Genomic DNA, 22,718 nt, shown 5'->3' on the forward strand with positions numbered 1-22,718 from the left:
GGGTGGGTGGGAGGGGCAAAATAGGTGAAGGGGATTAAGAGGTACAAACCTCCAGTTATTAAGCCATGGGATGTAATGTACTGAACTGCTAGACTTGGGGAGATGATTTCAAAATGTGTGCAAATGTCAAATCACTATGTAGCACACCTGAAACTAACATATCGTATGTCAACTATATTTTCAATAAAAATTTTTTTTAAAATTTGGATCGCAGAGAAAAAAACCTCGAGGTTCATCTCTGTGTACCAATATAGAAAAATCTATAAGACACTTGAACTAAAAAAAAAAGAGCAAGTAGCAAAACAATATATGAAGAAATAGGCTATTTATAAATGTCGCTGCCTTTCTGTGGCCTCATACCTATTACATGTATGCAAGAAAAGTGGCTGGAAGGATACATCAGAATCGATCAGTGTGGCTGCCGTGGGGAGAGGGGAGAGGAAGGAATGGGCCACGGGACTCCAGTCTTGTTTGTAACAGAGAGAATATATTCATGGGTTACGTGTGTACATGAAGTTCAATAATAATGAAATAGTCTTCCCTGAATTCAGTAAGCAGTGTGAGTTTTGTAGGTTTTGGGGTAGGGAACTTTAGGAGGTGGGAGGGCATGGTAGACAGACTAGGTGGCAGCAGTGCAGTAATTCAGGGGCAAGGTAACCGGGACGTGTGCCATCTAGCCCCCATGGAACATGCCTCTTCAAACATCCCTTTGTGGACCCCTCACGGGCGTGATGGGTTTCCTGTCTGGGTGCTGTTAACAGACAAGGGGTGGTTTGGGGAGGGGGCAACGTGGTACATTTAAGGTGTGTTAATAGGGCCATTATGAGATCTCTGGAAAGGTATCGAGGAGACCATTGAGAATGGGAGTCTGGGCCTTTGAAGAAAATTCAGAGAAACACATAAAGACCTGGGTCAGGAACTGTGCTTTAATTTTTTTTTTTTTTTTTTGCGGTACGCGGGCCTCTCACTGTTGCGGCCTCTCCCGCTGCAGAGCACAGGCTCCAGACGCGCAGGCTCAGCGGCCATGGCTCACGGGCCCAGCCCCTCCGCGGCATGTGAGATCTTCCCGGACCGGGGCACGAACCCGTGTCCCCTGCATCGGCAGGCGGACTCCCAACCGCTGCGCCACCAGGGAAGCCCAGGAACTGTGCTTTAGGTTGGGTTTGAGAATAGGAGAAAATGACTTACATTTTGCCAGTCTTAATAGCAATAATTTACCATTGCTATTAGTATAGCATTTATAGGGTGCAGAGCAGCTTGGGCCATGTGCATTACATCCTACATCTCATTTAAAATGAACAACAACCATATGAGGTAATGACTACCCCTGCCCTATAGATGAAGAAATGGGGTCTTAAAAATTTGGGGTTAGGATTGAACCCAAGTCTCATGGACCCCACAGACCCTGCTCTATTGGATGGATATATCCCATCAACATCCCTCTTTTTCAATACAGATATATGCATCCTCTTGAAACACTCCTGCCCCTTTGGGCCAAGAAAGTGCCTTTGCTGCAGATGTGCCAGTGGGTGTCTTGGACGCCAGTGTTCTTCCTCCAAAGTCAGCTTTCTCAGTCCTAAGGGTGCTGGACCACATAAGGGTCCTTTGCCCTTAGCAGCCTGGTCACAGAGAACAGAACTCATGCCCACCCCTCCCCTGGGCAAAACCATCTTGATTCCTGTATTTCACATGTGTGTGGAATGGAGAAGGGTGTTCTGGGAACCCTGCTTTGGACAGGAACCCTCTGTCTAATCGGTAATCACTTCCATTACTTCTGATGGTCTTTGTTTGAGGGACCAGATCTGTTGAGTTCCCTGGCATCCAGCATCCAGCACAGAGCTAAGGGTGCCGTAGGTGCTCAATAAATCTGTTGCATGAATAGCTGAGAGGGGGTGTCCTCCCAGCTTCCTGCTTTTTAGCCCACCCCAGGGAGGAGTGGCAGAAGGGGGACCCTCACACCTTGGGTGAGGAGCCAGCTGTAGGGTGCAGGGGTGGGGTGGGGGAGGGGCTTGGGCAGCGGCTCCCTCCCCCTCCTGTAGTTGGTCCTGCCTGGAGGGCATCAGGCCCGAGTGGCACGGTCAACGTCCCTTTATGTGAGCATGACACGGGGTCACATTCTTCTAGGCCGGAGCCCAGAAGAGACTTAATCATCCTCCCGCCCAGAGTGTGGTCTGCACGCCCACAGGCATTTGGAGATGATTTCTGTAGCATACAGGCAAGGTTACAAACTAATACGCTCATATTTTTTTTTAAGTGTATTAGTAAAATGTCAGTCTCTTGGCAAGTGACACTGATTTCCCATTTATGGTATAATACACATTGAAAAATTAATCAAGTGAGTCTCGTGGTTTGTTTGGTTTTTTTTGGCTGTGTTGGGTCTCCGTTGCTGCGCGTGGGCTTTCTCTAGTTGAAGCGAGCGGGGGCTGCTCTTCGTCGCGGTGCGCGGGCTTCTCATTGCGGTGGCTTCTCTTGCTGCGGAGCACGGGCTCTAGGCATTCGGGCTTCAGTAGTTGCAGCACGCAGGCTCTAGGGCGCACGGGCTTCAGTAGTTGTGGCACATGGGCTCAGCTGCTCCACGCATGGGATCTTCCCAGACCAGGGATTGAACCCATGTCCCCCGCATTGGCAGGCAGATTCTTAACCACTGTGCCGCCAGGAAAGTCCGAGACTCATGTTTTAAAGACAGTGTGGGTCATGAATAGTACAGGTGGGACACAGGGCAGAATGATGGTGGTAGTGTTGACACCATTGGTGACCCATCCAGGTCCCCTTTACTGGATGATGTGCCCACCCCCAGCTGCGGTGAGTATTGGCTGCTAAGGACTCGCAGCTTCCCCTTCTCCCCAGGAATTTCGAGAAGTCTGGAGTTGCCTGGGAAGTTATGCTCCCCATTCCCTGGGCTCATGGCCCCAGATGTGCCCCAGAGTCTGGCCTGAACCCCCCTCAACCTCACCTGTGTTGTCCCAGGTGCTTTCTCTGCAGTTTCCAGGCAGGGGATGAGGAACCTCGGAATATTCACGCTCCTGCACTCAGAGGTGAGCCGGAGGCCGTGAGGATCCCGAGGGACAGGAGGGTGCTGAGCCTTCATCACCAGTGAGGGCCCCTCACTGGACACTCTCCCGGTCGTCACCTCCTCGCTGCTCTGGGCCTTCCGGGTGAGGCCTGAGTCGGGAGGAGAGCACCTGACAGGTCACCGTCCCTCGAGCCACCGTGTGCCAGGCACTGTCCTGGGCACTGGGGACACAGCAGGGACAAAACAGACATAAGCCCCTGCCTGCAGTCAAGAGGGACGAGACAGAACAAAAGAAGGGACTAGAGATCAAGAAGAAAACAGCAGATGATGTGCAGTGATTTAAGGAAAATAAAACAGGGTCACTTATCTTGGATGGTCTGGGAAGGCTTCTCTGAGGAGGGGGCTTTGGAGTTGAGGCTGAATGAAGGGAAGGAGCCATTCACCCCCAGATCTAAGAACTTTCTAGACAGGGAATGGCTCGTGCAAACATCCTGGTGCCCTGGGTGCGGGGGTGGGGGGGAGAAGCAAGCTCAGTCTTCTTCCCCCCCACCTTGGGGAAGGAAGGGCACAGCTTGGGGTCCTGACTCATCCCGCTGGCTCTTTGGGGCGCTCTGTGAGGGTCAGGACTGAGTGAGTGGTCCATGTGCTCATGTCCTCGAGTAGCACCTACTGTATGCTCGGGACGGCTGGGAAATGGGGTCACATGCTCCCCAACTCTTGGGGTGTCCTGGAAAGTGAGGGGCTGGATCAGTGTCAGCTAGGGGGTGGGTGGTCAGTTGTAGGTGTGGGATGGTCATCTTTGGGCGCCATGGTGGGTGGGGTGGGACTTCTCGCTCAGACCAACTCAAGGCCTGGGGTCCTGACCCATGGTTTCTACCCTCTGTCCCACCTCAGGGGCCACAGAGGGCTCTTAGGTGTCCTTGTGTCAGACCCAGGGGGTTGGGGGTGTTGAAATACCAGCCTCCAGTGAACTCAGAGCTCTCTCATTGTACTTTTTTTTTTTTTTTTTTTTTTTTTTGTGATATGTGGGCCTCTCACTGTTGTGGCCTCTCCCGTTGCAGAGCACAGTCTCCAGACGTGCAGGCTCAGCGGCCATGGCTCATGGGCCCAGCGGCTCCGCGGCATGTGGGATCTTCCCAGACCGGGGCACGAACCCGTGTCCCCTGCATCGGCAGGGAGACTCTCAACCACTGCGCCACCAGGGAAGCCCTCATTGTACTTTTTAAAATCTCTTTCTTAATGAGTTTTTAAAAGTACAGTTCAGTGTATATTAGTATATCCACAGATATGTGCAACCATCACCACGGTCAATTTTGGAACATTTCACCACGGCCAAAAGAACCCCCCCATACCCTTTAGAGATCACCCTCCTATTTTCCCATCCCCCTGAGCCCTAATTAACCACAGATCTGCCTTCTGTCTCTATTGATTTGCTATTCTGGACATTTTGTGTAAATGGAATCGTACTCTGTGTGATCTTTTGGGTCTGGTTTCTTCGACTTCACATAATGTCTTCAAGGTTCATTCATGTTATGGAGTCTATCAGTACTTCATTTCTTTTTATGGCCTAATAGTACTCTGTTGTGTGGATATAGCACGTTTGGTTTATCCATTCATGGGTTGATGGACATTTGGGTGGTTTCCACCCTTTGGCTGTTGTGAATAATGCTGCTGTAAACATTCCTGTATGTTTCTGTTGCTCATGTGTTTTCGTTTCCTTTTTAAAAACTGTTTATTGAAATATAGTTGATTTACAATGTTGTGTTAGTTTCAGGTGTACAGCAAACTGATTCAGTTATTGTGTATATATATGTACATATATATATTATTATGATTATTAATTATTTATTTATTTATTGCGGTACGTGGGCCTCTCACTGTCGTGGCCTCTCCCGTTGCAGAGCACAGGCTCCGGACGCGCAGGCTCAGCGGCCATGGCTCACGGGCCCAGCCGCTCCGCGGCATGTGGGATCTTCCCAGACTGGGGCGCGAACCCGTGTCCCCTGCATCGGCAGGCGGACTCTCAACCACTGCACCACCAGAGAAGCCCCTATATATATTATTTTTTAGATTCTTTTCCATTGTAGGTTATTACAAGATCGTGAGTATAGTTCTCTGTGCTAGTGTTTTCATTTCTCTTGGGTATTTACCCAGGAGTGGAATTGCTGACTCCTACGATAACTCTATGTTTAATCGTTTGAGGACCGGCCAGACTGTTTCACAAAGTGGGTGCGCCGTTTTACACTCCCAGCAGCAGTGGATGAGGGCTCCAGTTTCTCTGCTTCCCCAGGTTTTAATTCACTGTCCAGTCCTGTCCTAGTTTCTGGCTCCTAAGAAACTTCCACTGGTGAAATTCCTGTAGATCTAGAGCAGGTTGCCGGGGGCCAGGGCCCCTGGGGCTAAGCGAGGCTCCTAGGTCTGGGACAGGTTGGGCCCACCTGAGTAGGCTGGGGGATGGTGGGAAGGACTGGAGGGCACATGGGGACCACCTGAGAGAGAATTGGAATCCGCGGAAGGCAGAGCCCTCCGTAAGGCTGTTTTCTGCATGTTGCTAGAGTGATTTTAGGTGCTGCTGGATGCGACATTAAATGACGTCAAATCACTCCATGACAAAGTGGTTCCCTTTTCAATGTTCTCTCAGCTCTTGTGATTCCATCAAGGGGAAGATACCTCTTCGACTCTAGTTTTCCTTTTTCTTTTTGTTTTTTAAAGCTATATTTTTTATAAGTCACAATGTCACAGGCAGTATGCACTCTTTGTGTCTGGCGTCTTTCACTCAGCATAAGGTTTTGTGAGTCATCCATGGTGTTGTACATGTAGTATGTTGTTCCTTTTCATTGCTGAGTAATATTCCATTTTATGGCTGTCACACTCTGTTGTTTTTGTTCTTTTTTTGCGGGGGTGGGGCGGGGGCACGCCACAAGGCTTGTGGGATCTTAGTTCCCTGACCAAGGATCGAACCCAGGTCCATGGCAGTGAAAGCACTGAGTCCTAACCACTGGCCGCCAGGGATTCCATCAAGGAGAAGATGTCTCTTCGACCTTACTTCTCCTTCTTTAACCAGACAGAGCAGGTCTCCACTCAGCCCTTTGGTGGACAGCAGCATTGAACCAGAACTTGTGAACGTTTTTGCGGGGGGTGGCTATTAATTTTCACGACCAGTCTCTGTGGCAGGTCATGCTGATTCTCCATTCCCAGGAGCAAAATATTTCTTCCTGAAGTACATGTATTTCTGTTAGAAAGTGGGTTTATTTAATGACAGATATGAAGTAAAATCTCACGGTGGTACTCAGGAAGGAGGTAAGCCAGTGACTGAAGTTTGGAAAACCTTCTCCTAATGTTTAGGGCCCGATTATCAGGTGCCGTGTCAGGAAGTGGTGAGGTCTCCATTCCTGGGGCCCATACAAATGGAAACTGGTTCCTATAAAAATAATCCAGGCAGAGGCTGGGGCAGGGGTGGTTCTGCATGATCACACAGCGCCTTTCAGCTCAGACTGCATGAGTCTGCAGTTCTCATTGTCTGGGGTCTGTTTCCCAATTCCACGGCTGGACTGTGTCATAGCTGCGGACACACGTCATCAGAGGTTCCCCAGTCGGAAGGGCAAGAGGTTTGGGGGCCTGCCTTTCTTTCCAGCAGGGCAACTTCACAGTCCCCCGGGTCATGCTGGTGGGGAAACGTTAGAGTGTCATTTCAAGTTCATGGGGATGGCTCCCTAGCTGGCTCAGCATCTGCCTGATCTTGGGTGTTTAACAGAGGGCATCCCTTCCTGTTATTGCCCCCAAACCCCTAGTTAAAGGACATGACCTGCCAGCTCTCAGGTTAGTGAGTCTGTATGGGCTGGGTACCCCAATGGAGAGACGCTGTGTTAAGCAGGGTTCTCCCAGAAATAGAACCAATAGGATGTGTGTGTGTGTGTGTGTGTGTGTGTGTGTGTGTGTGTGTGTGTGTTTTTATAGAGAGAGAGAGAGGAGTTTATTTTAAGGAATTGGCTCGCGCAGTTATGAAGGCTAGCAAGTCCAAAATCAGCAGGGTAGGCTGGTAGGCTGGGGACCCAGGGAAGAGCTGATGTTGCAATTCAAGTCTGAAGGCTGCTCGGGGGTGAGGGGGACGTCAGTGTTTTGTTCTATTTGGACCTTCACCTGATCAGATGAGGCCCACCCACATTATGGAGGGCAATCTGCTTTACTCAAAGCCCACTGATTTAAATCGTCATCTCATCCAAAGACACCCTCACAGAAACTCTGTGACCCAGCCAAGTTGACACAGAAAATTAATGATCACAGATGCTTCAGGTGGACTAGATACACAGCATTAAATAAGATAGAATCCCTTTTAAATCATTCTCTTTTAAATTCCCTCCCAACCCTCGAAGGAGAAAAATCTCAGTTTTGTGCTAACATGTCTTTAATAAAACTTCCCAAACACACGTGACATCCTGCTTCAGCAAGGGGAAAGGAAGCTGGCCTTGGACTCAGAGTCTTGAGCAGCAACAGTTTCTAGCTGGAATTGAATAACATTGTTCTGTTTTCCTTGTATTTCTTTCTTCCCAGCACCCTCTATTTATGGCAGGCAACTGCTAACTTTCCATTTCGGTTGTGATATAAGGTTTCTTTTTATAAAAATGTAAGTTTAAAAAGTGAGTAGGCTACTAGTAACACAGGTGGTACACGGATATACCTGAGATTCTGCAGGTGGTGCAGGAATGGCTGACTGGGGGAACATTGACGCAAGCACAGTGAGGATGGTGCCTGAAATATCCCCTAACTGTCCACATGCCTTGAGCTGCCTGTTGTCTGTTTGCACTTCTTCCCCTCTGGAGACAGCTGGGTGATTTATTTCCACTTGATGGCTGCCACCTGAAAGTGGCAGTGGACAAGGAGAGAACTCTGTGGGGAGGGGAAAGGTCTGGGGGTGGCAGTTCTAAGAAACTCCTTGACCGTGATGCTGGTCATGATCGGTGCATGTACAAAGCACTTGCTTTGTGCCAGATGCTGTTCTAAGCACTATCACTCTGTTATCTCCCAATGGTCCTAGGAGGTGGGCATACCATTGTCATCCCCATTGTACAGATGAGAAAACTGAGGCACTGAGCTGTTAGGCTGCTAGACTGCGGTCCAGTCTGGCTCTGTCTGTGCTCTTCTGTGTTTTGCACATATTACTTCCTGCTGGTCTTCTCGCCTTTGTCCCCTTCACGGGTTAACTTACCTGGAGGTGGAGGCCTGGCTTCCTGGTCCTGGGGCTCCTTGGGTCTGGCTGAGTTGTAGGCAGTGATTCCCAGTCCCTAACTTGCTGGCAAAATTCACCCACAGAAATGACAGTTTAGGAAAGATGAAAAGTCTGCTAAAGTGAGTGCCTCTGATCTCCTGAGGGTTACTTGAAAGTCACTAATACGAGATGCTCTGTGAAGGGAAGAACATTTCTAACCAAATGGCTGTGAGGATGGCAAACCCCCTGAGTCTGACACCTGCCTCACCTCAGCCACCTAATCTAAATGACATGTTGAGTGCCTGCGGGTCCCAGCCTTCTCTGGGCCTGGGGTGTGGGTTTAGTGGGTGGCATAATTATAGGGAGCTCCTTGGATGACAGCAGCCAGCAGGGAGCTCTTTAATTGATGGGGTCAGACAGCAGTCATTGGCAGAATGGCAGTTATTAGCTCTTCCGCCAAAGCCGTGCGAACTAGCAGGCATTCACCAAGTGTTTGCTGAGTAACCTTGGGCACTGGGGATGAGTAAGACATGGTTTCTGTCTTTGAGGAACTCTGAATCTAACAACGCAGAGTTTCCCCTGTGTCAGTTAGCTCTTGCTGTGTAACAAACCATCCTGAAATGCAATGGCTTGTAAGAGAAATGGCTTGAAAGAGAAAACATTTAGTTCATTCTGTAGGTGGGCAATATGGGCTGGGCTTAGCCTGGTCTCTCTCACGTCTCTGTGGCCAGCAGGTGGGTCAGCTGGGGGCTGGCTGGTCTTAGGTGGCCCTTGCTGGAGCAAAGCTCATCTCTGCTCCATGTAATCTCCTACCATCCAGCAGGCCAGGCTGGGCTCGTTTGCATGGTAGCTGAGCAGACAGGAAGTGTGTGAGGCTTCCTGAGGCCTGGGCTCAGAATTGGAACTTTTGCTCCCTTCTATTGATAAAAGAAATCACAAGGGCAGCCAGGTTCAGTGGGTGGGGAAATAGATTCCACTTCTTCTAATAGGAGGATTCAATTTGCTGATAACACTTTGTTAAAACCTTTTGCATGTATGAATATAAGAAATACTGGTCTGTATTTTTCCTGTCTTTGGAATGCCGTGCCTGGTTTGGGGATCAGGGTGATGCAGGCCTCATAGGATGGGTTGGGAGCCATTCCCTCCTCTTCGATTTTCTGGAGGGGTGTGTGTAGAATTGGTATTATTCTTCCTTAAATGTTTGGCAGGATTCACCAGTGAGGCCATCTGGGCCTGGAGTTCTCTCTTCGGGAAGGGACTCCAGAGCTTTGATAAATATTTCTTTCTTCTTGTATTGCCAAACTGGAAGGAAAAGTCTGGCTTCATTTCTTGACTCCTTTTTAATTTATTTTTCAACATTTAAAAAAAATGAAGTGTAGTTGATTTACAATGTTCGTTAACATTTCTTGACTTCTTTAGCACTTTAGCCCCTTGAAATCTGGCTCCTTTCCTCCCTCCCTCCCTCCCTCCCCCCCCCCCATGAGCACCATCTACAAACTAGACACTGTTGTAAGTGCTGAGAATACCGACCTGCAGAACCTGCCAGGTCCCTGACACTGTGGCCGGGGGGAAAGTTAACCCCCAAATGACAACTACAACGTAACATCGGGCCATGAGAGGTGCTAAGAGGAGAAAAATAAAGAAGGGCTTTAGTTTACTTCACTAAAATTGTTATTACCAAGTTGGTCAGTGAGCTAATTTTCCATCCTGATTCCTTTTTCCTACTCTGTCTCTCTCTCTCTCTCTCTCTCTCTCTCTCTCTCTCTCTCTCTCTCTCTCTCTAGCTTTTGGTTTTCCCCCGACCCCCGCTCTCTCCCAGCCCTTTCTCCCTGGTGCTGTTTCATAGTTACTAGAGGCTGTATCTCACATCCACACACCCACGACACAGGGATTTCTGTGCCCAGCTCCTGTCTCCTCCTGGGTGACAGTGCCGCCCATATTTCCAGTTGCCCGGGAACATCTTCACCGTTGGTAACCAGACATTTCTAACGCCGGTGAACTGTTTCCCTCACCCTTCAAATGTGCTCTTCCTGCTCTAAGCCAAGCACGTTAGTGGAACCAGCGGCCACTGTGAGCCCCCAGAATCCTTTGCCTGACGCCCCACCCATCCCCGGGATCCTGCTGATTCTCCTTCTGAAGAGTCTCTATCCCTCCCTTCTGCTCACCTCCCAGTTTTTACCTTCATCTGGACCCTCTCCTTTTCTCACCAGGGCTTCTCTGACAGCTTCCCCCAATTCGTCTCCTTCTAATCCATCCTCCTGATTGTGGCATGTTTTTCTTCTACAGGGAGGTCTTATTCCTTTCCTGCTTCAAAGCCTTCCCCCTCTCCCCACTGCCCCCAGGATAACACTCAAAAGTCCAAGCCCCATCGAGCTTTTCACCTGGCCTAGAGTTCTGGCTCAGCCCCGGGCCCTGCCCAGCTCACCCCCTGCTCACACTGGTAATGCTTCTGTGCCTCGGAGCATCCCGTTCCCTTTGCCTGCAACACCCTGTCCCCACGGCTCTGCCTGGCAAACCGCCCATCGCTTGAGACCTAGTCCAGATGTTCCTTCCTCCATGAAGCCTCTGATGCGGCCCTGACCCCAGCATGGGGCTAGTCACACTTTCCTTTACGTTCTCATAGCACGCATGTCATCACATCATGTTTATTTATTTATACGCCCTTGTTCTTTATGTACCTGGCAGCTCCCATGGGACGTGGAGCCTGCCTTACTCACCCGCGTGTCACCAGGGACTGGTAAGCGGTGGGCGCTCAATGAGTGCTTGTTGCCTGACATGTAGTGATGGCCAGCATCCAAAGCCACATGTGGCCCCAGGACTTTGGACCCATCTCCTGATCAGGCCGGAGGATGACAGGATCCCAAAAGGGAAGAGAAATTCAGATTTAAGGTGGGCAACATGGTGGCTTCTCAGATGGCAGATTGTCTAACTTCAAATCCCAGCTCCAGCCTTTACTAGCTGTGTGGTCTTAGAGAAGTTGCTTAACCTCTCTGAGCCTTATTTTCTTTACCTATAAAATGAGGCTAATTATAGCACCTACAGCATAGTGTTTTTGTGAGGAATGCATAAGTTAGTACACGTGCCTGGCACATACTAGAAAATAAATGTTGGCTCCCATTATTGCTGATACAGTAGTTATTACTACAGTGGATTGAAAGACTCAGACAGAATCGTCCTCAGTGGCTTCTGCCCTGGAGCACTGCCAAATCCCAGTGTCCATTTCCGGACAGAGGCAAGCGTTGGCTCTGTGCCTAGAAGCCCCAGACGCAGTGAGCACAAAGCTGGGCCACCCAGGGCGAAGGGCTTCCATCATCCCCAGGGCATCTCGGACGCCTGGCCATTCGGTCTGCTTGGTGTCCAGATACCAGGGCAGGAAGGAGGCTGAGCTGACCTCTGCCTTCCTGAAAACAGGCCAAAGCCACTGTCCCTTCTGAGTGCTGTGGGTGGTATGTGGTGGAGGTACGGGGTCTCAGCCAGCCTGGGGCAGAACCGCCAGCTCTAGAGCGGGCCTTGGAGTCCCTCTAGCCGTGGGGCCCGGGAGACTGCTTACCAGCTGGCCTTCCCCAGGGCTCAGCGCCCAGAGCCTCCCTGGCCTTCTGAGCGGGGGCCTGTGGGTGGAGCCCTTCTGGGCTGGGGAAGCCTCAGACACCAAACATCTCTGGTCTGTTTTGAAAGGTTCTAGACCTCAGGGTTGTCCTTTTGCTTACAATTCCGGGAAAAGCCTCTGACTCAGCTGAGAATGGGCCGTGGTTTAGATTGCAGGGAGAACTCCCGAGTGTGGGGTTACAATCAGGTGGTCGGGTGGTCATCCTAACAGCCGCGGGAAGCAGCTGGCTCACTCTCGCTCCCCTGCACGTAATGGAACGTGGCCAAAGCAGCTTCCTTTCAGCAACAGCAGGCAGGGACCGGGGCTCCCTGTGGTGGGGATTTGTGTTTTTCTGAAGGGAAGGAGAGGAGGGGACACTCACATCACCCGTGGGAAGGTCCCTTGGCCTTCTCTTCATGTGTGAGACCCTACTGGTGATGTCCCACCATCAACGACAGATCAAAAGTTGCTTCTGGGGGAGGGAGGGCCGGTGAGTCACCAGCAGGACTTTCTCCACACCCAGTGCTAGATGTGCAGCACACACACACACACATGCACGCACACACACACATTTCAAGCAAACATTGGACCAAGGTATAGTAGGACAGCACTGCTACTTAGGAGGCAGCGAGGAGATGCCAGTTCTTGGCATATCCTATTTGTCATCAGAGGTCTGGATGGACATTTCTGGGAGTACCATCCCTTATCCCAAACCATCAGCCTTTTTTTTTTTTTTTAAACCATCAGCCTTTAGAACTTGAAGTTCACTGAACCACGAAAACTGCATTCTGTGTGCAGAATTTCCATAGCCCCACCTACACCTCCCAGTGCCTCGCCCCCTCCTCCCCGCTCCCCTACTCGCTCCAGGTCTGATACCCAGAGGGTTCTTGCTTCTGCTCAAGGAAACCCATTTGGTGCTCCTTCTACTCCAGCTACTGATTCTTATTCCTTAAAAAGAAATCTTAAGTTCTAATATTCTGTGTTCTCTATTATTTTCCGGGATTATTTTTATGGGTATTTTATAGAATAGGGAATATTTAGGCCTTCAGTCTGAAAATGCTTTACCACGATTCCTACAATGCACCAAAATCAGGGTGGCGAGATCCACCTGAGTTTCTGGGTGGAAAGGGGGTGCATTGTGATAAATTTAGAAAACAGAACTGAGTCCATTCTACTGTGTCTGAATAAATCCTTTTAGTGATCAAGGAGAAACTCTATCCAAAGTCCAAACCAATCTCAGAGTAGATCAATAAAGACAACACATGCTTCAGCTGGGCCGGTGAGCTAATAGGATTCGAAATGCAAGAAATTCTATTTTTAGTACAAATGATGACTAAAGCATAGATTTTAATGAAGTCCTCTCTTAATTAGCCCAGTCATATCTCAACTTTAGCTGATGGCCAGGGCAGAGAGACGCTGCCTTCCCAAATCCCCCCTGCCCGGTGCAAAGCTTGCGGGAAATCCAGCCAAAGGTGAAGCATGACTTGATGCTGCCTGTGCCCTCTCGCCTGATTTTCATTAGGTTCTAAGCATGGGAGCAGGAAAGTGGGTAGTATAAAAGTGTCCTGGATTTGGAGTTGGAACACCAGAGGTTAGAGTCCCAACTCGGCGAATCATGTGATGTCTCTGTGAGCCTCAGTTTTTCATCTGTAAAATGGGCATAATGATACCTTGCCCTGCCAGCTTCACAGGGTTGACATGGAGATCCAACACAAGATACGCTGTGTAAACTGTACCTTGACCTTTAATCACGAGGGGTCTCCTTTCTTGTGGGATGACCCCCTCTGAGCACACCCCCTCCCCAGGGATCTGCTTTGTCTCCTACCTGTCTCGAGGTTATGCTGGCATCCTGGGCCCTGGTCACAGTTAGCGGCAGATTTGCTGGTCTTGCCTGAAGGATATTTGTCTTGCTTGTCCTGTGACAGCAGCAGTTGCCGAGGCTGCGCCCGGCAGAGAGCGGGGGAGGGCAGAGTTAGAAGCGGGGAACTGGCTTGAGACGGTACACTGCAAAGGAGGAGTCTGATTACAGGCTTGCGACTGAAACTGTGCATTGCTTTGCATCTGGGGTTCTGCAGTAGAAGTCCTGGAGTGATCAGAAGTTTGGAAAGAACTGAAGAAATGGGGAAAATAGAGCCACAGAGAGAGCAGAGAAAAGACAATTAGTAATGCTAGGGAAGAGAAGAATTTTTAAGAAAAAAGTGCAATCATAGTACACTATTTGGCCCTGCAGTGTGCAACATTTGCATGGTCATAGTGTAAATGAGAATTACCGATGTGTGATAAGACTATACTGGGACGGTGGGAGTAGGAAGATGGACAGTGATGATGGTGAAAGAAACTCTTCCTTAGGCAGGAAGTCAGTAATGTTTATAATAGATGAATCAGGAAAGAGAAATAGATGAATATTGTTTGGACATGTGGAACTATGGGGAAAATAAACAACTGAAAGTGTTAAAAGAGATCGCTTCCGGGGATCAGGACTGTAGGGCAGAGGCTGTGGTTTTCATCATATGCCTTTGATTCTATTACCTTCTTTTTTCTTTTTCTTTTTTTTTTTTTTTTTTTTTTTTTTTTTTTTGTGACGGGGGCCCCCCCTTTTGATTTTTTTTTTTTTTTTTTTTTTTTTGTGGTACGCGGGCCTCTCACTGTTGTGACCTCTGCGGTTGCGGAGCACAGGCTCTGGACGCGCAGGCTCAGCGGCCATGGCTCACGGGCCCAGCCGCTCCGCGGCATGTGGGATCTTCCCGGACCCGGGCACGAACCCGTGTCCCCTGAATCGGCAGGCGGACTCTCAACCACTGCGCCACCAGGGAAGCCCAACCTTCTTTTTTCTTAATCATCATATGTAATACGTAGATCAAATCATATTTTTAAAAGAGAAGTTCTGCAAATCATAAGACTTTGATTTCTAGACAGGAACTTTAAAGCTCATCTAGTACAGTCTCCCACCTTCAGACAGGGCAACACCCCAACCCAGGTGGCCGAGCAGAATGTCCTGCTCAGCCCCTGAAGAAATCACCAAAGGAAAAACAATGTGATTCGGACTGCTCGGTGAAAGTTGTGCTTGAAAGTGACAGAGGCTTTTGGGAAATGGTTGTTGAGTATTGAAAGATTGCTGTGCATCCTGTGAGGGGTCTCCCACTGAGGTCAAAAGGGCAATTGGAGTGGGGGCTGGGAGACCCCCTAGTCCTTCTCTTGCTCCTGCTTTGCTGTGGGATCTGAGCGTGTCATGGCCCTTTCTGGCCTCAGTTCCTGCCTCTGGACAATCAGGGCTTTGAGTTTTCCCAGAACCTTTATAGTTCTACATTCCTAGAACTAGAAATGACAGCAAATAGCTTTCTGTGCACCCAGCACAGCAGAGAAAGAGGGGGAATGGATAACAATCAAGTGAACAAATAAGATGCTTTCTGACAGTGAAAATCTTCCAAAGAAAATAAGCCAGGGGGATGGGACAGATACTGATGGGATACACTGTACCGGAAGGGCGTGGCTACTGGGTGATCAGGGCCGCTTCTCTGAGGAGGGGATGCTTGAGTTGAGACCTGGACAGCGCGAGAGAGCCAGCTGAGGGTGGAAGGGACAGGGTGCTCCCAGAAGCTCAGCTCCAAGGAACTGAGACCAGACCTGGCTGGCAGAGCGCTGAAGCCCACAAGGAAAAGGGGAGACAAAAGGGATCAGCATTCAGTATGACATTTTTGGAAGGGAAAATAAATTTCTGTGAATGGCAAAGATGAATTTGATGCCACCCTGGGTTTGTTGGGCTGGGCTTCATCCAACATCTATAGCCCAGGGAGCTGTCTGTTCTTCAGTATCTCCAGAGAGGGTCCACAGAGTCCCAATGCAGGAGAAAACATGGGAAGGAGAGAGCACCGCTGGGAAGAGCCACGGGGATGACAGAGGCTAGTCTGTATAGGCCAGAATTATACTTCGGGGGAACTAAGGGATGTTATTAACTCAGAAAACATGACATCAAGGCTTGTCTACCTACCCAGTCCATACATAACAGTTGGTCCAGTACCTTATACCCTTTGCAAACCCTCTGAAGGTCAAGGCTGGCACAGCACTAACAGTGTCCAGTTTATGCTTTGCAGTAAATTAAGTTTGAATTGAATTGAAAAATTAAAAGTAAAATAAATTAAATGTACTTATCCTTTGACCCAGCACCTCTACTTCTTGGAATCTGCCCCTCAGAAATACTAACACAAGCATGCAAAGAAATAAGTGCAAGGATGTTCCCTGCAGTGTCGTTTGGAGTAGCAAAAAGTCTGGAAGCGCCCTAAATGGCCATCAGTGGGGAACTAGTGGAGTAGATCGTGGCATAGCCACCCAACCGAACACCAGGCAACCATTGCAAGAATGAGGTGGATCCATATGCTGGAAAAGAATGATCTCTAGAGATATTATCAAGTGAGAAAAGTTGGGTTGGAGGATGGGCTCTTAGCTCCACACCCCTGCCCCCCATGAGCCCCTGGACCCCTAAGCCAAGGGAAATTGGGGCTCTGGGGGATAGACACACCCACTCGCTGTCTAGGGAGGAGGTGTGGGGAAGGACAAAGAAAAAGCGCTGCAAGGTGGCCTCTCAGTGGTTGAGCTCCACCAATCCAGAAAGTGGACACTGATGCACCCTCCAGTCAGGATCAAAGGAGTGAGTGAGGGGCGGGACCTGAGGCCAGGAGTGTTACCGTGGGGCAGCTCCCTCCACGTGGAAACCTGGAGAGTGTGGAGTAAGTGTTCCCACCTAACAAATATTTCTGGAAAAACGCACAGGAAACTGGGAAGAGTGGATCACTAAAGGAAAGGAACTTGCAGAGTGAGTCAGGGATAGTGATGAAGGGGAACTTCATTCGGTATAGAGATGCAAGGGTAGAGGATCATTTTTAGTCTCTTAAAAGTTCACGGGAGGGGGGGCTTCCCTGGTGGCGCAGTGGTTGAGAGTCCGCCTGCTGATGCAGGGGACACGGGTTCATGCCCCGGTCCGGGAAGATCCCACATGCCACGGAGCGGCTGGGCCCGTGAGCCATGGCCGCTGGGCCTGCGCGTCCGGACCCTGTGCTCCGCAACCGGAGAGACCACAACAGTGAGAGGCCCGCGTACCGCAAAAAAAAAAAAGTTCATGGGGTCTTCTCTATTTGTGAATAATTGACTCCAAACCCTGTGGTGAGGTTACGAGCAATGCCTTAGGTCTGAAAGTTCTGTCGCTGATTTACCTCATTTTGTTTTTCACTGGGGATCTGAATTCCAGACACCAACATGGGAGAGTGCTAAGTAGGTGACATGTCTGTTTTCCCTAATTTTCCTGGACTCCTAGTGGTTCAAATCAAGCCATAGCCACCCTTGTATGCCTCTAGACTTTTCTCTTACACTGAGCTCAAGACCTTACTTGACCTCTGGTGAAAGCTTACTCTTTTCTCTCCAGGGGTTTATTTCTAATGTCTGGAATTCCAACTGGAATCACTCCCAGGTGTGAAAGCAGTGTTTCCTTCCAGCAGAATTCCAGCAGAATTCCGACTGGAATCACAGACACTAGGCATTTGAGAACCACCGTCAGGATTTTTGCTGACATTGAAGACCACCTGCCCTTTTATTTACACAATATTTTTCTTAAATGACTTTTAAAACTTCAATAAAGTTGTTTTAAAAGGGGACTTTCTATCACTACTATAAATGTTATTACTTCTTATAAAAAGAAAGAACCTCAAAAAGAAATATAATAAAATCTGAACAGCGTTGTTAAATTCTGGCTATGCACTGTGACCCATCCAGAGTTCTGCTTTTTCTTTTGGTTTGAAAGAAAATTGCTAAGTGTTAGAGACAGTCTAGCACCCCAGGGTCTTTTTCCTTGATGGACTTGGAAGGATTAGAATGGGGGCTTTCTTACTACATGGTTCACTGTTCAGTGGTTCACTGTTATTTAATGCCATATCAATGCACCATCCAAAATCATGCATTATAACATTTGAATTCCACACTTTAGGAAAGAGTTAGTTAAAGCCTTTCTTTCCTTTTCTAGAAAGTTTTAGTTATGTGTCCTTACGTATCTGTGTCATCTGAGCTGGGCAATACGTAAAGCTATTATCACCCTGTAGTTATTGGCACTGCCTGTGATGCTGGCACTTCGGCATTCCAGCTGATATTAAAGTAACGTGGCATTCAGTGTGGTAATGCACCTTTTATTTGTGAGGGTCAGAAACGCATCTATTTGGAGGCAGCATGGCATGGCAGCTAAGAATGATGCAGGCCTAAACAAAGGGGAATTTGTCCTTTTTAAAAGAATTGGGAGAATCTGTGAGCTGATTCACTGGGTTCTTCCAAATGATGCGCAGAATTGCAGCTGGGACCGCCCAGGCTGAGTCACTCTGAAGCCACATGGCTCCTGGCTCATTGTTAATGAGTCCTGCGTCTCAAAGAGGGGCCCCTGTGTGAGCTCACGAGCCTTGTTCAGTCTCACGAGGGAATAATGCGTCCCACGAGTGGGAGTGAGCCTGGTCAGAGAAAGGGTGGAGGGTTTGGAGGGTTTTGTGCAGTGCAGCTCTCTAAGTGGGAGAGTTGGTATCAGAAAAAGGCTATTTTATTCTTTTTAAAAAAAATTTATTGAAGTATAGTTGATTTACAGTGCTGTGTGAATTTCTGCTGTTACAGCAAAGTGATTCAGTTATATGTACATATATATATATTCTTTTTCATTTTCTTTTCCATTATGGCTTATCACAGGATATTGAATATAGTTCCCTGTGCTATACAGCAGGACCTTATTGTTTATCCATTCTATACATAATAGTTTGCATCTGCTAATCCCATACTCCCAGTCCTACCGTTCCCCACCACGCCCCTTGGCAACCACAAGTCTGTTCTCTATATCTGTGAGTCTGTTTCTGTTTCGTAGATATGTTCATTTGTGTCGTAGTTTGGATTCCACATATAAGTGGTATCATATGGTATTTGTCCAAAAAGTAGATTTTAAATTATTCTATTTCAGAAATACCAGTGGATGCTCAAACTATTGGGGTGACATTTTGATGAGAGATTAGATCTTTACATCATCTCAAAATATCTCCCTACATGTGCTGAACCTTGAAAACACTGCTGAATAAAAGAAGGCAGACACAAAAGGACAAATCTTGTGTCATTCCGTTTCTATGAAATGTCCAGAATACGCAAATCCATAGAAGGAAAGCAGATTAGTGGTTGCCAGGGGCCAGTGGAGGGAGGAATGGGGAGTGTCTGCTTAATGAGTACAAGGTTTCCTTTCAAGGTGAGGAAGTGTTCTGGAACTAGATAGTGGTGATGGATGTACAACATTGTGAATATACTAATTGTCATTAATAGTACATTTTAAAATTATGTGCGTTTTATCACACTAAAAAATACCTCCCCAGAGATTACTTTTTAATTACAAAGGAAAAATGCACAGTGGAGAAATCTGGTGAACCTTAACCCCTTAATCAAAGTTAACATCACCAATAATGGACAACCTGACATCCTGGGCCCCCTGGTGGGACACGCTAAGGACACATGAGTATGGAGTATTCTTGCCATGAAAGCATACCCTGAATCTAATCGTTAGGAAGCATTAAACAAATGGAGGGACTTTCTACAAAATAAATGGTCAGTACTCTTACATAATATCAATGCCAGGAAAGGCCAAGAAAGGCTAAGGAACCATTCTAGATTAGATTAGGTTAGAATCTAACATGATGTGATAACAAAATGCAAGGCATTATCTTGGATTTGTCCTGGACCAAAAACATAGCTAAGGTCCTTACTGAGATTATTGGAGAAATTTGAATATGGACTGTAGGTGAGATAAAATATTGTAAAATGTGACATTTTTGTGATTATCGTGCTGTGGTTATGTACGGGAATGTCCTTGTTTTTCAGAGATGCACACAGAAATACTTAGACGTAAATTACGGCTGAGGCAACTTACTCTCAAATGGTTCAGAAAAAATGTGTGTGGGGGGTGAAGTATTTGGAGGGAGAGAAAGAGACTTAACAAATAAAATCAATCCACTTAAAACTGGTGCTATGATGTTATCATAAATAGTGAAAACAAGGTCTGATTTGGTTTTTAAAAGTGAAGCTATGGAAGGGTGGGATGGGGAGAGTGGGAGGGAGGGAGACGCAAGAGGGAAGACATATGGGAACATATGTATATGTATAGCTGATTCACTTTGTTATAAAGCAGAAACTAACACACCATTGTAAAGCAATTATACCCCAATAAAGATGTTTAAAAAAAAAAAAAAAAGTGAAGCTAAAACTTAATTTTACGTTACACAGAATTTTAGTAGCAGTAACTGGTCACAAGTTATTGGAATGAAAGAAGAATGAATCAAGTATTGATTTGGGGAGTTAGTAGCATTCACTCGTCCAACAGGATTTGTTGATGTGACTTTTTTTTTTTTCTTTTTTTGCGGTACGCGGGCCTCTCACTGCTGTGGCTTCTCCCGTTGCGGAGCACAGGCTCCGGACGCGCAGGCTCAGCGGCCATGGCTCACGGGCCCAGCCGCTCCGCGGCACGCGGGATCCTCCCGGACCGGGGCACGAACCCGTGTCCCCTGCATCGGCAGGCGGACTCTCAACCACTGCGCCACCAGGGAAGCCCCTGATGTGACATTTTTGCTTGACGTTTGCGTGTCGTTTGACCAAGACGATGGTCATTTTTGCAAAAATGTTCAAAGACTTCATCAGTTTTCCCAAGTGTCGCTGTTTATCCTTCGATATTCAAAGCATTCTTTTGAATGCTTTCTTTCTTTGCTTTCTCCCTCTTCTTCTTCTCCTCCTCCTTCTTCTTCCACTCCTCCTTCTCCTTTTTCTTCTTCTTCTACATCATTCAAGTTTATTTTTTTCCTCTTTTATTATTAACTAGTTCAGCTTGGACAAGTCTTCATGTGTTAACCCCTTCGGTGCCTTTTGACTGGTTCTTCAGTGTCACTTTCATCGACCTGATATAACCCTAGTTCTTTTGCAAGATTTCCAATGTCACTTTGTTATCGCTTTCTGTTTTCTATGATTAAGACTGTCCAACCATAGTAAATAAAAAGTTTACCCTGGAATCTCAGTGGTTTAACAGCCAAAGGCTTATTTCCCAATCACAATATCTGTCCAAAGTGTGAGGCTTCAACATATCACGGCTCCACCATCCCAACTACTTCATCAAGGAGACGGAGCATGGAGAACTCACACCTGCTCTTCAGCCGGGAACTGCTTCAGCCTGGAAATGACATAAGCCAATGTTGCTTACAGCCCATTGGCCAGAATTAGTCACAAGGCTCCGACCTAACTGCAGGCGAGGCTGAGAAATGCAGTCTTTTCATGTGCAGAGAGAGGAAAATGAAACTGCGGCTGTCGGCCTCACATTGTGTTTGCCTTTTGTGGTTGGATGTTATTCAGATGGGGTTAGATATTGAGGGGTGTTTGAGTGGGGATTAATTTTTTAATTTTTAATTGAAGTATAGTTGATTTATAGTGTTGCGCTAGTTTCTAGTGTACAGCAAAGTGATTCCGTTTTATATATATATATACACACATATACATATATTTTCTTTTTCATATTCTTTTCCACTATGGTTTATTACAGGATAATGAATGTAGTTCCCTGTGCTATACCTTGTTGTTTATCTATTTTATATATAGTAGCTTGTATCTGCTAATCTCAAACTCCTAATTTATCCCTCTCCCACCCTCTTTCCCCTTTGGTAACCATAAGTTTGTTTTCTGTGTCTGTGAGTCTTTCTGTTTTGTAAATAAATTCATTTGTATCATATTTTAGATTCCACATTGATGTCATATGATATTTGTCTTTGACTTACTTCACTCAGTATGATAATCTCTAGGTCCATCCATGTTGCTGCAAATGGCATTATTTCATTCTTTTTTATGGCTGAGTAGTATTCCATTATGTATACATATATACCACAACTTCTTTATCCGTTCATCTGTCGATGGACATTTAGGTTGATTCTATGTCTTGGCTATTGTGAATAGTGCTGCAATGAACATTGGGGTGCATGTATCTTTTCAAATTATACTTTTCTGTGGATATATGCCCAGGGCTGGGATTGCTGGGTCATATGGCAATTCTATTTTTAGTTTTTTCAGGAACCTCCATACTCTTTTCCATAGTGGCTGCACCAACTTACATTGGGATTAATTTTATAAATGGTCAGATCATTAGGAAATATTTGATCACTTTTGCTTTGTTACGGAGCAGGGCAGCGGGGACTGTGATAATGAATACTCAGACAGTGAGCTTACTCTGGTGCTGTGAAATCCCCATGGCATTGCCTGGTGGGTGGGGGATCTGGAACAGCATTTTAGCACACACAGAGCTACTCTTTCCTGCCCTGGTGCCCGCAGTGTGCTGCTTCGAAGAATTGCAATGCTTTTCTAAATTAGGGATTTTAATTGGTCCTCACCCCTCCTCCTCCACAAGGAATATCTGGTGTCCGGATGCAACAGAGAAGAGCTTCTCCTGCCAGACTTTGTCCAGTAAAGTCTCTAGGCAAAGGAAAGATGGGAAGAGCTGTTTAAGATTTTCTAAAACCCCATGAAAAGTTGCTTATTTTTCATTTTCCTAGTGCTTTGTCACTGACAAATTTGAACTTCTTTCACCCTCTTTAGCACATCTCCTCTGGGCTTTAAACGCTACTACTCCGTGCGCCACCGTGCCCCGTGAAAATGTTGGTGCTTCTGGCTTTCATCATCATCTTCCACATCACGTCTGCGGCGTTGCTCTTCATTGCCACCATCGACAATGTAAGTTCCCTTTCCTTTTGACCATCCCAGAACCTCTGGATCCTAAAGTCAGTAGAAGTAGGATTGAGAACATCCCCAAGGTGATTATAATTTGGAGTCATCCTCCCTTCCAAGCACACCCATCTCCTCAGCCTGGGCCCGAGGACTCTTGGCCT

At 47.4% G+C, this 22,718-nt stretch overlaps 1 protein-coding gene across 1 annotated transcript in view; it reads left to right on the plus strand.

The window, feature by feature from the left end:
• The window catches only part of EMP2 (epithelial membrane protein 2), a 39,244-nt gene that overhangs the window by 5,051 nt on the left and 11,475 nt on the right, over positions 1–22,718 (plus strand). The window contains exon 2 of the mRNA XM_024744147.1: positions 22,429–22,563. Within this exon, the coding sequence (XP_024599915.1) occupies positions 22,486–22,563 (78 nt within the window). The 5' untranslated portion in view covers positions 22,429–22,485. The remainder of the gene's footprint in view (positions 1–22,428; positions 22,564–22,718) is intronic.

The sequence above is a fragment of the Neophocaena asiaeorientalis genome, unplaced genomic scaffold (genome assembly GCF_003031525.2).
Source record: "Neophocaena asiaeorientalis asiaeorientalis breed wild unplaced genomic scaffold, Neophocaena_asiaeorientalis_V1.1 scaffold91, whole genome shotgun sequence".
Classification (NCBI taxonomy): Eukaryota; Metazoa; Chordata; class Mammalia; order Artiodactyla; family Phocoenidae; genus Neophocaena; species Neophocaena asiaeorientalis.